General features: G+C 36.8%; 1 protein-coding gene across 3 annotated transcripts in view; it reads left to right on the top strand.

Moving 5' to 3' along the window:
- The first annotated feature begins 2,846 nt into the window (after window positions 1–2,846).
- The window catches only part of LOC109055083 (vacuolar protein sorting-associated protein 13D-like), a 43,085-nt gene continuing 33,099 nt past the window's right edge, over window positions 2,847–12,832 (top strand). For all 3 annotated transcript variants that reach the window (XM_042750897.1, XM_042750896.1, XM_042750898.1), the window contains exons 1-19: window positions 2,847–3,359; window positions 4,610–4,802; window positions 4,897–4,974; window positions 6,335–6,525; window positions 6,948–7,016; window positions 7,111–7,224; window positions 7,311–7,415; window positions 7,502–7,672; window positions 7,973–8,073; window positions 8,229–8,397; window positions 8,519–8,620; window positions 8,787–8,991; window positions 9,162–9,344; window positions 9,441–9,571; window positions 9,692–9,758; window positions 9,862–10,041; window positions 10,132–10,262; window positions 10,349–10,481; window positions 10,588–12,828. In XM_042750897.1, coding sequence (XP_042606831.1) covers window positions 4,706–4,802; window positions 4,897–4,974; window positions 6,335–6,525; window positions 6,948–7,016; window positions 7,111–7,224; window positions 7,311–7,415; window positions 7,502–7,672; window positions 7,973–8,073; window positions 8,229–8,397; window positions 8,519–8,620; window positions 8,787–8,991; window positions 9,162–9,344; window positions 9,441–9,571; window positions 9,692–9,758; window positions 9,862–10,041; window positions 10,132–10,262; window positions 10,349–10,481; window positions 10,588–12,828 — 4,468 coding nt within the window. In that variant the 5' untranslated portion in view covers window positions 2,847–3,359; window positions 4,610–4,705. The remainder of the gene's footprint in view (window positions 3,360–4,609; window positions 4,803–4,896; window positions 4,975–6,334; window positions 6,526–6,947; window positions 7,017–7,110; window positions 7,225–7,310; window positions 7,416–7,501; window positions 7,673–7,972; window positions 8,074–8,228; window positions 8,398–8,518; window positions 8,621–8,786; window positions 8,992–9,161; window positions 9,345–9,440; window positions 9,572–9,691; window positions 9,759–9,861; window positions 10,042–10,131; window positions 10,263–10,348; window positions 10,482–10,587; window positions 12,829–12,832) is intronic.

The following is a 12,832-nucleotide window of genomic DNA, read 5'->3' as shown; positions in this document are numbered from 1 at the left end:
CTGTCCCTTGCCATTTCTCTCTGACTTTTAACCAACTTTCCTCTCCTTAAAATTGACGTGATTTATAGCATGTTCAAATTCCTGCTTCTTTCCTTACCATTTACTCCTTTCCTTAGTATGATTTAGATGGCCATTAACTATTAAATATGAAGATTTTTATTAAAATATTTGTAACATTGTGAAACACTGAAACTTACATAGTGGTGGGGGTCAAATGTCAAATTAGAAGAGGACGCTATATGTCAGGGTATGTCATATGAAGGTACAGTATGTGTCAAGGCCTGTTTACTTGGACGGGGCCAAGAATGTTTTACATTCAGGGCAAATGTAACCGATCCTTCAACTGTCCACTCATTAACCAGTGGTGGACTAAGACCTGAGAACGAAACCAAGATCCCTGAAAATAAGAGCAGCATGACCCTGCATCCTGATCCTCTTCACTGTTCCTGACACCGAATGCTGGTTAGTTTACAGTGGTAAGTGTGATTACAGTATGAAAAGACTGTCAATAGTGGTTAAAAAGGAAGACATGTTATGTTCATTTTTAGAGGTTTCAATTTTAAAAAGCATTGCTAAGTATAAAATATATATAGTTGCTGCATTATAATGAATTATATAATGATTTGGAGCAGTGGCTTTTTTGATCAGAAAAAAGTATGCAGATAGTAGAATACAATTATTAGTGATATAAGCATGCATTTAGGATAATAGTACCCTAAATACATGCTTGTTTGCATATGAATGCATATGAAACTCTGTGACTAATTTATGTATTTTGGTACATGTGACTTGGTAGTACAGATAAATTAACCAGCCAACGAGGACAGCTTCTCTCCCAAATCCTCACTGTTGCCTCTCTGCAGTTCATGGCATTATTATACCATTTCAGTGGTAGATTAAAAAAATAATAATAAAAAATATATATCAAAGGATACAAAAATAGATAATAATTTACACCTTTTTTTTTTTTTATATATATCAAAGGATACAAAAATAGATAATAAAATTTATTTTCATAAATATATATTTTTACACCTTTTTTTTTTTTTATTTTTTTTACATATTAATATTGAGAATAGATTGACACTTTTGGGATTTTTTTAAAACATAAAATATATTCTGAAATTAGAAATATATTTTCTTGCCTCTTGAAGTACATTATTTTTTAAAAAACAAAATAAACAATCTAAATAAAAATATTTCAAAAAAAAAAGTAATACATCCAAAAAAATCCAGTAGACAACATATATTTAGCGTATATTTTAACTCTACTTTGAAATGTATTTTTTGACATATAGGTTTTGTAAAAACTACCATTTGATGTCCAATGTGTTTGAAGCAAAAGTAGCTGGGAGCCACTGGTTTGGAATCTGATAAAGGTAAATTACAGACAGTTATATTCAGGTTAAGTTATACAGTTGTTTGTTCTTACCTTCAAAAGAGATATTTATGCTTACAGACATACAGCATGTGATATCAAGAATCTCTATAATGCATGACTTGTCCAGATGGGGAGTTTTAAAGGGCTATGATCTGAACAGATGGCCTTCTATGCTATTGTAGGCTGGGATTATGTGTTGCACATGACCAGCCAGGGGGATGCAGAGCTCCACGTGTGCTGGGATTATTGTTATTTTATGTGCTCAGCAGAAGAGTGGTGTATTTCATCTCAAGATATATATGGCAAACAGTCCTCATATCTACTTGCCCCTGAAATGGGACAACAACCCCTACAGCCTCTGGACGTCCTAGTACGGCTGGAGGATTACACTGGATATAGGGTCTGCATGGATTACACCGCTTAGTGCATTTTTTCAGATCTAATGAATTCATGGGATCGCTGTAGTAAAGTTTAGTAATTAGAGAACATGATCACGCTACTGCTTGACAGCAGAGATAAATGAGATAGATGTAATGATCATTAAATATAATAACCCTGCACAGTGCACTTAATAATACATTTGTGAGTGTTATAAACTATAAGCAGAATGACTGACAGGTAATAATTTGACTTCAATTAAAAATGAATCTCCTTTAAACCAACTTGATTAACCAGTAAATGTACATTTGTTTATTGAAGCTACTTCACATCATCATTTTACATCATATAAAAATGTATTGTTGTTGTTCTGTAGCCTATCTGTCACATAGGCTAAGTCTATCTATCTATCTATCTATCTATCTATCTATCTATCTATCTATCTATCTATCTATCTATCTATCTATCTATCATCTCTCTGTGTGTGAGAGAGAGTATTCTATTTAATCACAAATCATGTTATAAATATATTGTATTAATATTAAATACGTTATAAATAAAAATTTTAAAAACGTATTTGCTACTATTTAATAAATACTTACAAACTTATAAAGCAGTTTTATGGCATTTATTATAATATAATACTACATAAAAAAAATACTACATATAAAAACGATAATAATAAAATATATAGTAAAATAAAATAGTAAAGTATAAAAATAAAAAAAAAAAACATACCCCCAAACAAAAACAATATTCAAACTTGTTGAAGTTGAATATCTTACCTCCAAATGTTAGCATTTGGCCAACTTGTTGAAGTTGTATACCCCTTTACGCGCTACTCTTCCGCCCCCATGTGTAGGAAACAGGAACTGCACCCATAGAATACACTATGACTTCGCACAACAATAGATCGATCTGATATTTTGTATCTACTTTCTCAAGATTCTATATTTGCGCCATCACTGAAAATAGCCCCACAGTAATTAATGTGTTAGCAAAGCGACCTCCAAATGCTAGATGTTACATGACGACCATTTGCCCCAATGACGTAGGTAGAAATCGCTTTGTTTTGGCACGTGACCGGAAGCGTCGCAGGTTCCAGGAAGCGTTTCATGAATTCAGTTTGACAAGTTGGAAGTTGAGAGATGAACGCAGAGGACCCACGACAAACTGTGCCTACAGGTCAGGGCGTGTTTCACAAGAGACTCGGACCAATGCAGAACTAGACTACGGACTGTGACCGGTCGCTCTGTCCAGTTATTTGTCATGTTTTAAAGTTGGCAGGCAGTTGTCGCGCAGTGCTAAAGGACGAGCGCACGTGCTAGCGCTGCCCCAGTGTCACTGTCTCTGAGTCACAGAGAGCTGTGCTGTTTTGTTCGTCACAAACAGTGGTTTGTTTTCGTTTGTGGTTGTCAGCTGCGGTGTGTTATGTAAGGGACTTTAAAAAGAAAGAAGATATTTTACTTTCTTTTTAGCCAGCAAGGACAGTTTCTCTTCTTCAAAGAGGAGGGCTTTGCTTGGCTTGGACAGTGGAGATTTTAACTTTATTTGGACTGAAATGATCAGAGACTGCGGCTGACCGAGGAGCAGAACAATGGTAAGTTTTCCACATAGTTAGTTCACTTAAAAACGAATATTCTGTCATCGTTGACTCACTATCATGAATTGCAAGATGAAAGCCTCACTTTCACTTTCACTGAATGGGAAAAGATTCAGTTGAAGTGACTGAGGCTGTCAGCTCCTAAGTTTCTGTTGTACAAACTGTAGAAATTGTAGAAAAATCTCTTATATTGGTCTTAGTCTGTCTGTTTTAGTGTGGCAAATAATTGTTTAGGATAGTGGTTCTCATCCAGGGTCCACTAGGGGGCCTCACGAAACGTCCTGGCCTCAAGATGATTTCAGATTAGACAAAGTAAGCATTAAACTCCTGAGATTATTCGTTTAGGAGTAAGAGTTGTGATTCTGTGTGTTCAGAATACTCCGAAGACAATTAGTGTGAATTTTTCATAATGAACTAAAGGTATTATATTTTGTTTTTATAATAGTTATTCTCTGTAATTTAGTTTTTTGATGGGATTTCATGATACTACACTAATCCTCATAATAATGTAAATGTAATAATATAAAAATTATATTATTTTCAATTAAACAGTGTTTAAGTAAAAAAAAATATATATATATAAAACAGGTATTTAAAATCCAGTCCATGTAAAGTAGATTGGCACCATCCGGTGGGAGAAATAAAGAAAATCATATGTAATATACCATGAAGTGATTACTTTTATTAGATTTTTCATTTGGCTATACTGTAGATTTAGACTGGCTGATCTATAGATTGTAGCCCCAAAGTAATGTTCTGTATTTTTTCCTTTTTTTTTTTTTTTCATTCATGGTGTTAATTTTTGACAAAGATCACAAACGTGACTTTTTTTTGGTAAAGACCATGACATGTCATAATCATGTCCATGTTTTTTTCAGACTTTTTTTGTACAATTAGATTTATTTTCTTTCTTTTTTCTTTTTTTTCACTCCCTCAACAGCTCAAATTTAGGTGTGATTTCTAGACCTGGCAAAATCATGTAAAGTAATAAAATCTTTTAACTCCATGGGCATTTTTGTAATGATTTTTCATTTTTTCATTCCAAGCTCTAAAATATTGTATTGGGTAAAAAGTCCTTACTCTTTATCCAATAAAAAAAAAAAATAATAATAATAAAAATAAGTCAAGGGGCCTTCAAATATTGTTGATGTCAGTCGGGGGCCTTCAAGTCAAAAAGGCTGAGAACCACTGATTTAGGAGCACTGCTACAATCTTTGTGTTATGTTTGTGTTTCTTTGACTCCTCAGACTTCAGATGACTGGAGTGAACGCTAACTGTGTAGTTCATCGCCTGCTAGGATTTACTTTAACTGACGGATCCCAGTGCACTCTTCCCTTCCTATAATGTTGGAGGGACTTGTTGCCTGGGTGCTCAACACATATCTGGGCAAATATGTGAGCAACCTTAACACTGACCAGCTCTCTATTGCCCTTCTCAAAGGTATTTGAATGCATTTGTTTTAGTCTGTGCTAATTGGAGCTTACTGTCTGTGATGTGTATCATTTTGTGAAGCATGCATTTTGTTTTGACCCAGGGGCAGTGGAGTTGGAGAACCTCCCACTAAGAAAAGATGCTCTCCGAGGATTTGATCTGCCCTTTGAGGTCAAAGCAGGTTAGTGGTAGTCCAGCCTTTGGGCTGTAACCAGATAGAGATCAATAAGTAATTTGTTTGTTTTTGTTCTGATGTGACAGTCACCTTGGACTTTATACTGCAAATGTCAGCGTGCCCTTATGGAAATACCCTGCTGATTAATTTATTAAACAACAAAAGGGTCTGTTTTTAGAGGGGCTTTTCCAGATAAAGTGAGCAGTTATTCAGCTGATCATAACTTATGTTATCCCAGCATGGGGTCCACTGTGAGATGGACAAACCTTATTTTGAATTGATGATGAGTTTGTATTCCATTTTAAGCATAGTTGTCGGAAGTAATATTCATGTTTTAGGCTTTAATCTAAGTGCATCTTTAAACCTAAATGAATGTATTTTGATTTATTATTGGATGCTTATTGGGTGTCTTTGCACAAACGTCATTTGAAATGTTGTATATGCTAACTAAGGGTTAGGTGTTTGCATCTTGTGATCTTAATTGTGGGTATTACGGAAACATTTGCACAGCAGAAGTATGTCAGAACAGGATTATCTGGATATTCTTCTGCTGTGACATGATGATATTTGAGAACGTGTTTTTTATTCTTAGATTTAGGAATTGTTATTAATTTCTCAATGGTATTAATAGACATAAATAGTATTATAAAATATTACACTACTGTTCAAAAGTTTGTATCATTTAATGATTTTGTTCAGCAAGATGCAATAAAATAATCAAAATTACAGAAAATATATTATTAATGTTACAAAAGATTTCTCTTTCAAACAAATGAACTTTTGAACTTTTTATTCATTAAACAATCCTAAAAAAAAGTTTAATTACCAATACCCACAATAAGTCTCAAAAAACTACTAAAATGTCCATTACTAACAATTAACAAACCATTACCTATGACTTTTTGTCTCAATAAAGTCTTAATTTGCTGCTTATTAATAGTTTGTAAGGTAGTTGTTAAGTTTAGGAATTATGTAGGATTAGGGATGATGAATATGGTTATGCAAAATATGTGCTTTATAAGAACCAATAAATGGCCGATATGTTAATAATAGGCATGCTAATAAGCAACTAGTTAGTGAGAATCAGTCCCTATACTTCTGGAGCAGCAAATCAGCATGATTTCCCAAGGATTATGTGACGGAAGACTGGCTGCTGAAATTTTAGCAAAATATATATTCAAATAGACAATTGGGTTATTTTAAATGGTAAAAAATCTTTAACAATAATACTTTTTTACTGTTTTACTGTAGTTTAATCAAATAAATGAGCATAAGAGATGTCTTCCAAAAATGTAAAACCTTTGAACTCTGGTGTGTTTGCAAAATTCTGTGTGTATTTCATAAATATTATGTGTAATTTTTTCAGGTGTCATTGGGAAGATCACCCTCCAGATCCCTTTTTATCGACCGCATAGTGACCCATGGGTCATCTGCATGTCCCAGCTGAACCTGATTATCGGCCCTGCCCCCCCACAGGAATATGATGAGGTGCGAGAAAGAGAAGCTGAGAGGGAGCAGAAGAAACAGCTGCTCAAGGCACTAGAGGACAAGTGGAAGGTACATGTTCTTACAAAAAGTCAATAAATTGCTGTAGTTAAATGCTGACATTTTTCATATTTTACTTGTGTACTAGTGTACATATACATTGACTGTAAGTGATTTATTTGTCTGTTCCATTCTATTTGATTTGTCTTTTAATGCTTATTATTTACTTATTTATTTTAGCCATTATGCTTTAAAAATATTTTTTTTGCTATTGAAATGATTAAAATGAGACAAAGCACTCACAGTTCTAAAGATCTATCTTTGTAATGAAACATTCAATTGCATTTAAATTGTATTATTTTATTTATATTAATATTTCACTGTTGTTTTTAATACTTGCTTTTTGTGCTGTGATCTATGAATCACTTTAAACTTTTTCTGAAATGCACAAATCAATTATGTGTGTTTTTAATAATTGTTTTGTATTTTATCAGAGTGAATGTGAGCAGAAAGGAGAATCTTACTGGTACTCTGTTGTGACTAGAATAGTTGAGAATATAGAGGTAATTTTTAGTATTGTCATACTTATTTCCTTGCACTCTGCTGTTGTTATAGTTTAATTTAGAAAAAAAAAAATTCTATTCTGTATGTTTTTAGTTGAAAATTCAAGGTGTCCACTTAAGATTTGAAGATGATTTCTCCAACCCTGAGAAACCCTGTGCCTTTGGTGTTTGTATCAAGAATGTATCTGCACAGAACTGCAAAGAACCAGTGAGTTATCCATATTATTTGGTATCTTCATAAATTGGCTCTGTCTTTACATGTTGGAACATGAAAGGTAAACTCTTCATTCACAGGCTCAGAAGCTTATTCGGCAGAAGGAGCTGGAAATTGGTGAATTCAGTGTGTACTGGGACACGGAGTGCACCATGCTTGGAGATCTTCCCTCAACAGAAGTACAGGTAAATTTTTTATAATGTAAGGACACTCAGTAGCACAAAGGCTAGTGCTTTTTGTGAACTTTTTCTCGATCAATTGTCTGTTACAGGAGATGATGAGTAAATATACGCAGAGCCATGAGCATCAGTATATATTTGAGCCAGTATGTGCCTCTGTGCTGGTGAGGAGGAATGCCTCTAAAGAGTCGCTACGATCTAGTAACACACCTCGCATTGAGGGCAAAGTGCAACTGGAGCCCCTCTCACTTCGTCTGTCTCAGGTAACATTTTTTTAGGTCCCATATGTGGACCTTTCCTTTAGGCTGTTTTCTGGCACTCCAAGGAATATTGGCCCGATGTTACATGTAAACTTTTTGTTGTTTGATTGATTTGTGCGATGATGTCCTCTTTATATCTGCTTCAATGTGAACATCAAAAGTAGTTACTTACAACTGGTTCCTTTTCTGGGTGACTTTTACCAAACTGGGTTTGGTTCATTTAAAATATACTATATGTGAAACTACGTTTAGTTTTGTCTTTTACTGTTTACATTTATGATTTAAATTGGTGCTTGTTTACAGGTTCAGTATCAACAGATGATGGCATTCCTTAAAGAACTGGATCGTCGAGAAAGGGAGATGCTTTTTCGGAAGTGGAGACCAAAACATCCCATTTGTGGAAAGTAATGAGGTTTCTTTTTTTCCTATTACAAATAAGCCTAAATATGTTTGGAAATAAGCTTTAAAACCACTTAATAGGTCATGTTGATTAAAACCTGAATATTTTGTTTCACAATGGTATTTTTTACTAGAATAATATCTCCTTTTAATGTTGAAGCTGTCGACAGTGGTGGATGTTTGCCGTTAATGCTAACCTGAATGAGATCAGAGAACAGCGGAGACAGCGCAGCTGGGACTTTGCTCTGCACAGGGCGCGTGATGCCAAACTCTACACTAGCCTGTATTTCCAGAGGCTTAAGGGAGTTACTTTGAGTCCACAGGAGGAGGTAAGAATTATGGACTTACAGGATTGAAGAGTTAGATTGCCACAATGTCTCGGTATTCACCTTTTCGTGAGTGGTTATTGAGTTTGAAATCTTACATAATCTGTGTCTCTCACATCAATAGTGTGAGTTAGAGAGGATTGAAGATGAACAGACACTGGAGGAGTTGCAGATTCTCCGGGACACTGTTTATGTCTCCTCCCGCAAACATGAGGAAATTGCAGAGGCAAGCTGAGATGACTTACTTTAGTGGCACAGTTGTAGGTCTCTGAAAATGTCAGAGTTAAAAGTCATTGAAGAAATAAAAAAAAAAATCTAATTGTATTATCAATATAATCACATACTTAACACTAATTAATCATGTATTTTATACATCCCTCATATCCATTTAGAGTCTACTAAAGCCTATGACAAACGAGACCCCAGCCTCCTCTCCCTCAGGCACTATACCTAAAAGTGGGAGTTCTGGCATGATCCAGTATCTGCAGTCTTGGTTCCCAGGCTGGGGTGGCTGGTATGGGGGAAGTGAAAGAGGGCCAGATGGACAACTGGTTTCAGATGACCTTCTATCTGGCACTGCCCAGTGGGAAATTCTTGGTGAGTCTTCCATCAATGCTAACCGAAAAAGGATTTATAATGATGATTTTTAAATAATTTCTGCAGGTACTAATTTCTTACAAATGTCTGTTTGTATTAAATTACATTTATATAGAACATTTTCATAGAATTATGCACCATGTATCAAGTCCCTTCTCTCCTCCAAACAGCTGAGACAGATGATCTATTTGATCCTTTGGAGGATTCACAGACACTGAATACCTTTACAAGAAAGGATCATCTCTTTGCACGGTTGGACTTTATCCTTGAGAAAGCAGCTGTCACCCTGTACCATCAAGACAAAATGAAACCTCTTTTGAATGAGAGCGGGGTTATTCAGCTAGAGTTTTCAGGTATTTATATAATATATATATATTTACTTATTGCAGTAACGTCTCAATGGCTTCAATCTTGGAGGTTGGTTTTACATTTTTAATTTTGCTTCGCAGGTGTGAAGATCAGAGTTGAGTCTCTTCCTCGCTCAGAGTCTTCATTACTCACAGTGAAACTTGGTGGGCTGTTTCTCCGTGATCTCACTACCCAGGGCTCCATCTTTCCTGTCCTTGTTTCACCAAAACCGGTTAGTTTTTTCTCTCATTTGAATTTAGTTGTTGCCAACACTAATCTTCGTATGCTGAAAATATCTGTGATAGAAATATAAGTGTAATAATTGATTTCATAACTTTTTTTACATTTTAAGGACAAGGTTGCTGTTGCTATCAGTCAGCCTTTTGGCCAGACTAACTGCACAGAAATGAGCAATCTATGTGAGTTATAAATTAAAACATATATCTGTTGTATGAAAATACATATATACCAATAAATGTCTATGAAGGCTAATTAAGAACTTCTTATTTTGTCTTTTTTCAGCATCTGATGCGGATTCATCAGCACCTCCTGTCTTTGAGATGATTTATGAACGTAATCCAATAAGGAGCAAATTTGAGAGAAGACTGGAGGTTAATACCAGTCCTCTCAATATCATTTATAACCCTCAGGCTATCAAGAAAGTGGCTGAGTTTTTCTACAAAGGAAGGGTCCACACATCGGGTGCGCATTAAGGATAAGCATCTATCTTAAATTAGTTTTAATTGGTTTTGTGAAATATCAGTTCCTTATGGTTTATATAACATATTCCAGGATTTGGATATCAGTCTGAGTTAGAGCTGAGAGTGGCTGAAGCAGCCAGGAGGCAATACAACAAGCTGAAGATGCAAACCAAGGCAGAAATCAGACAAACCATTGATCAGCTGCTAGTTGGAGAGTTCATTGTAAGAGAGGACTTTATTTAATTGCAATCAGTTAAAGTCTCAATTAGATATTAAGGAATAATTCTGCTATGTTTTTTTTTTCATAGGAGAACAGTAAGCACTGGACTATGAAATTAGATATATGTGCCCCTCAAGTCATCTTCCCAGATGATTTTCAGTCTGAAGACCCCATGCTAGTTGTGGTAGACCTTGGGCGAATTCTTCTTACTAATTACGAAGGTAACTGGTTCTGGTCAAATCAAATTTTCTGCTGTAGTCTTTCCATACATTCTGAATTTATTGCAGTTGATGGCAACTTGTGACAGTTTTATTTGTCCTCCCACAGAAGATCATAAAACAAATCCTGAGACCTCTCAGACAGACGGAGAAAGTGATGAAGAATTCCAGACACCATTAGCAACACCTCCTGGGACTCCACCTCCAGAGAAAGAGGTGGATGTCAAAGGTCAAGAGAGGCCCTGTGATATTACTAGCCTTAAGTCAACAGAAGGGGCCCAAATTGTCAGCAAAAAACTATATGAGAAGTACTCCTTATCTTTCAATGACCTCCAGATCATGGTTGGTCACTATAAAGACAACTGGAAGCATCTACAGGACAGTGAAGTGGGCCCCACTCATGTGGTGGAGAAATTCAATGTCCTACTACAGCTAGAGCAAAGACTACGATACACATCAGACCCTCAGTTTCCAGGGGCTGTTCTCTCAGGAACACTACCAGACCTTAAAGTGCACATCAACCTGGAGAAGATGACTGCCCTGAGAAGCTGCCTGGCTAGACTTGGTAATTCAGGTGACAAACAGGGGGAGAACCTCAAATCCCCTGACCCTCTTACACTTCGTCATGAGAAGATCTTTCAGAGGGAAGATAGTGATTGGAAGCTCCAGAGTTCCGATAAAAATCTTACCAAGAGTGTGATGACACTTGAGCAACATACTCGAGAGGTGCTTGTGGAATCTAGACTTCTGCTAGTAGAGTTTAACATCAATTACATGCAACTTGGCATTGAAAGTGGAGGCCGGTATATTTCTGTTCTGAAAGTATTTGGAACAAATGCACATTTTGTAAAGCGACCTTATGATGCCATGGTTTCCCTCACAGTCCATGGGCTCTACCTTGTAGACACATTGCAGACATATGGCTCTGATTTTGATCTTCTTGTTGCATCTCATAAACACCTAAGTTTTGATGTACCTACTGGAAGTCTGCGAGAGAGCCAGCCCACATCACCTGTCTCGCCAGATGGTAAATCTCCAGAACTGCAAGGTCTGCACAGGGACTCCGCAGATTTTGATTTTGACAAGGCATCTCCATGGGGCTCCCCCCTGAGAGACCAGGAGGCACTCATTAAGTTGGAATACCACTTTGTCAGCTCAGACTGCCCCTCTATGAACTTGGACCGCTCTCTTCAAGTCACCTCCATGCAGGTCAACAACCTGGATATCATCCTTAACCCTGAAACCATAGTAGAGCTTTTAAAATTCCTTCAGCAGTCTTTCCCCAAAGATGAAAACTCTCCAACGCAACAGCTACCACCACTGCCTAATGGAGAAGACGATGAGGAGAGCTATCAGTCCACTTATGTCCCGAATAAGGAGTTAACTGTTGAAATTCACAGGTTAAACTTGCTGCTTTTGCGAACTGTTACCACCGGAACTGTTTTAGGAGGTGAGAAAAAAGGCATGAAAATTGCTACTGCCAGCATAAATGGCACAAAAGTCAATGTTTCGATGGGAAGTCGATTGGATGTCAATGGTTCACTAGGATGCATTCAGCTTGTAGACTTGACTCAGGAAGGTGGCAGAAGTCAGTTTGTGGTCAGTATTGGAAGTGTAGAAGACAGCTCCTCTACAGATGGTGTGGCATTCTTTTCCATTGCTGGCATGGCTCCCTCTGAAGCTTTGAGTTTCCGTTTTATGGAAAAATCTCAGGGAGAATGCTCCCTCCAACTTCGGATGGCATCTTTACACTATAACCACTCAGCAAAGTTCCTGAAAGAACTCAGCTTATCAGCAAATGAAGTAGAAGACAACTTCCGGTCTGTGCTGAAAACTGCAGCTACAAAGGTCTCTACTGTATTGGCAACGAAAACAGCAGAGTACAGTGGCATGGTGTCTCTCTTTGAGAACCCATACAGAAGATCTAGGAGGCAGAGTCAGTGTAACTGGACACTTGACCCATTTGAGGAAGACGATTTCTGTGTCCCTGAAGAGGAACCAGGCTTGGATTCTTTTATGGTCAAGCTGACTCTAGATGTCAGTATAGAATCCCCAGTTGTATCTATTCCTAGAAAACCTGGTCACCCTGAGTTGCTTGTAGGACATTTAGGGAGCATACGAATTCAAAACTTTGTTACAGGGCATGACTCAGAAGGGGAGAAACTGCAGGTTGAAGTGAAAGATATAAGACTCTATTCAGTCAACACAAGCAACCTGATTTTAAGAAAAGGAGCACAACTTAACAGCAACGCCATGGCTGGACCCTCACTTTCTCATGGTGGCAACATTAATTTGAACGAGCCACAATTTACACGACATGACTTTTTTGAGTACTTGAGCCGAGGAAAAGGTAA

The sequence above is a fragment of the Cyprinus carpio genome, chromosome B23 (genome assembly GCF_018340385.1).
Source record: "Cyprinus carpio isolate SPL01 chromosome B23, ASM1834038v1, whole genome shotgun sequence".
Taxonomy (NCBI): domain Eukaryota; kingdom Metazoa; phylum Chordata; class Actinopteri; order Cypriniformes; family Cyprinidae; genus Cyprinus; species Cyprinus carpio.
Note: the sequence above shows the minus strand (reverse complement) of the source record. Positions and strands in the feature narration are given on the sequence as shown.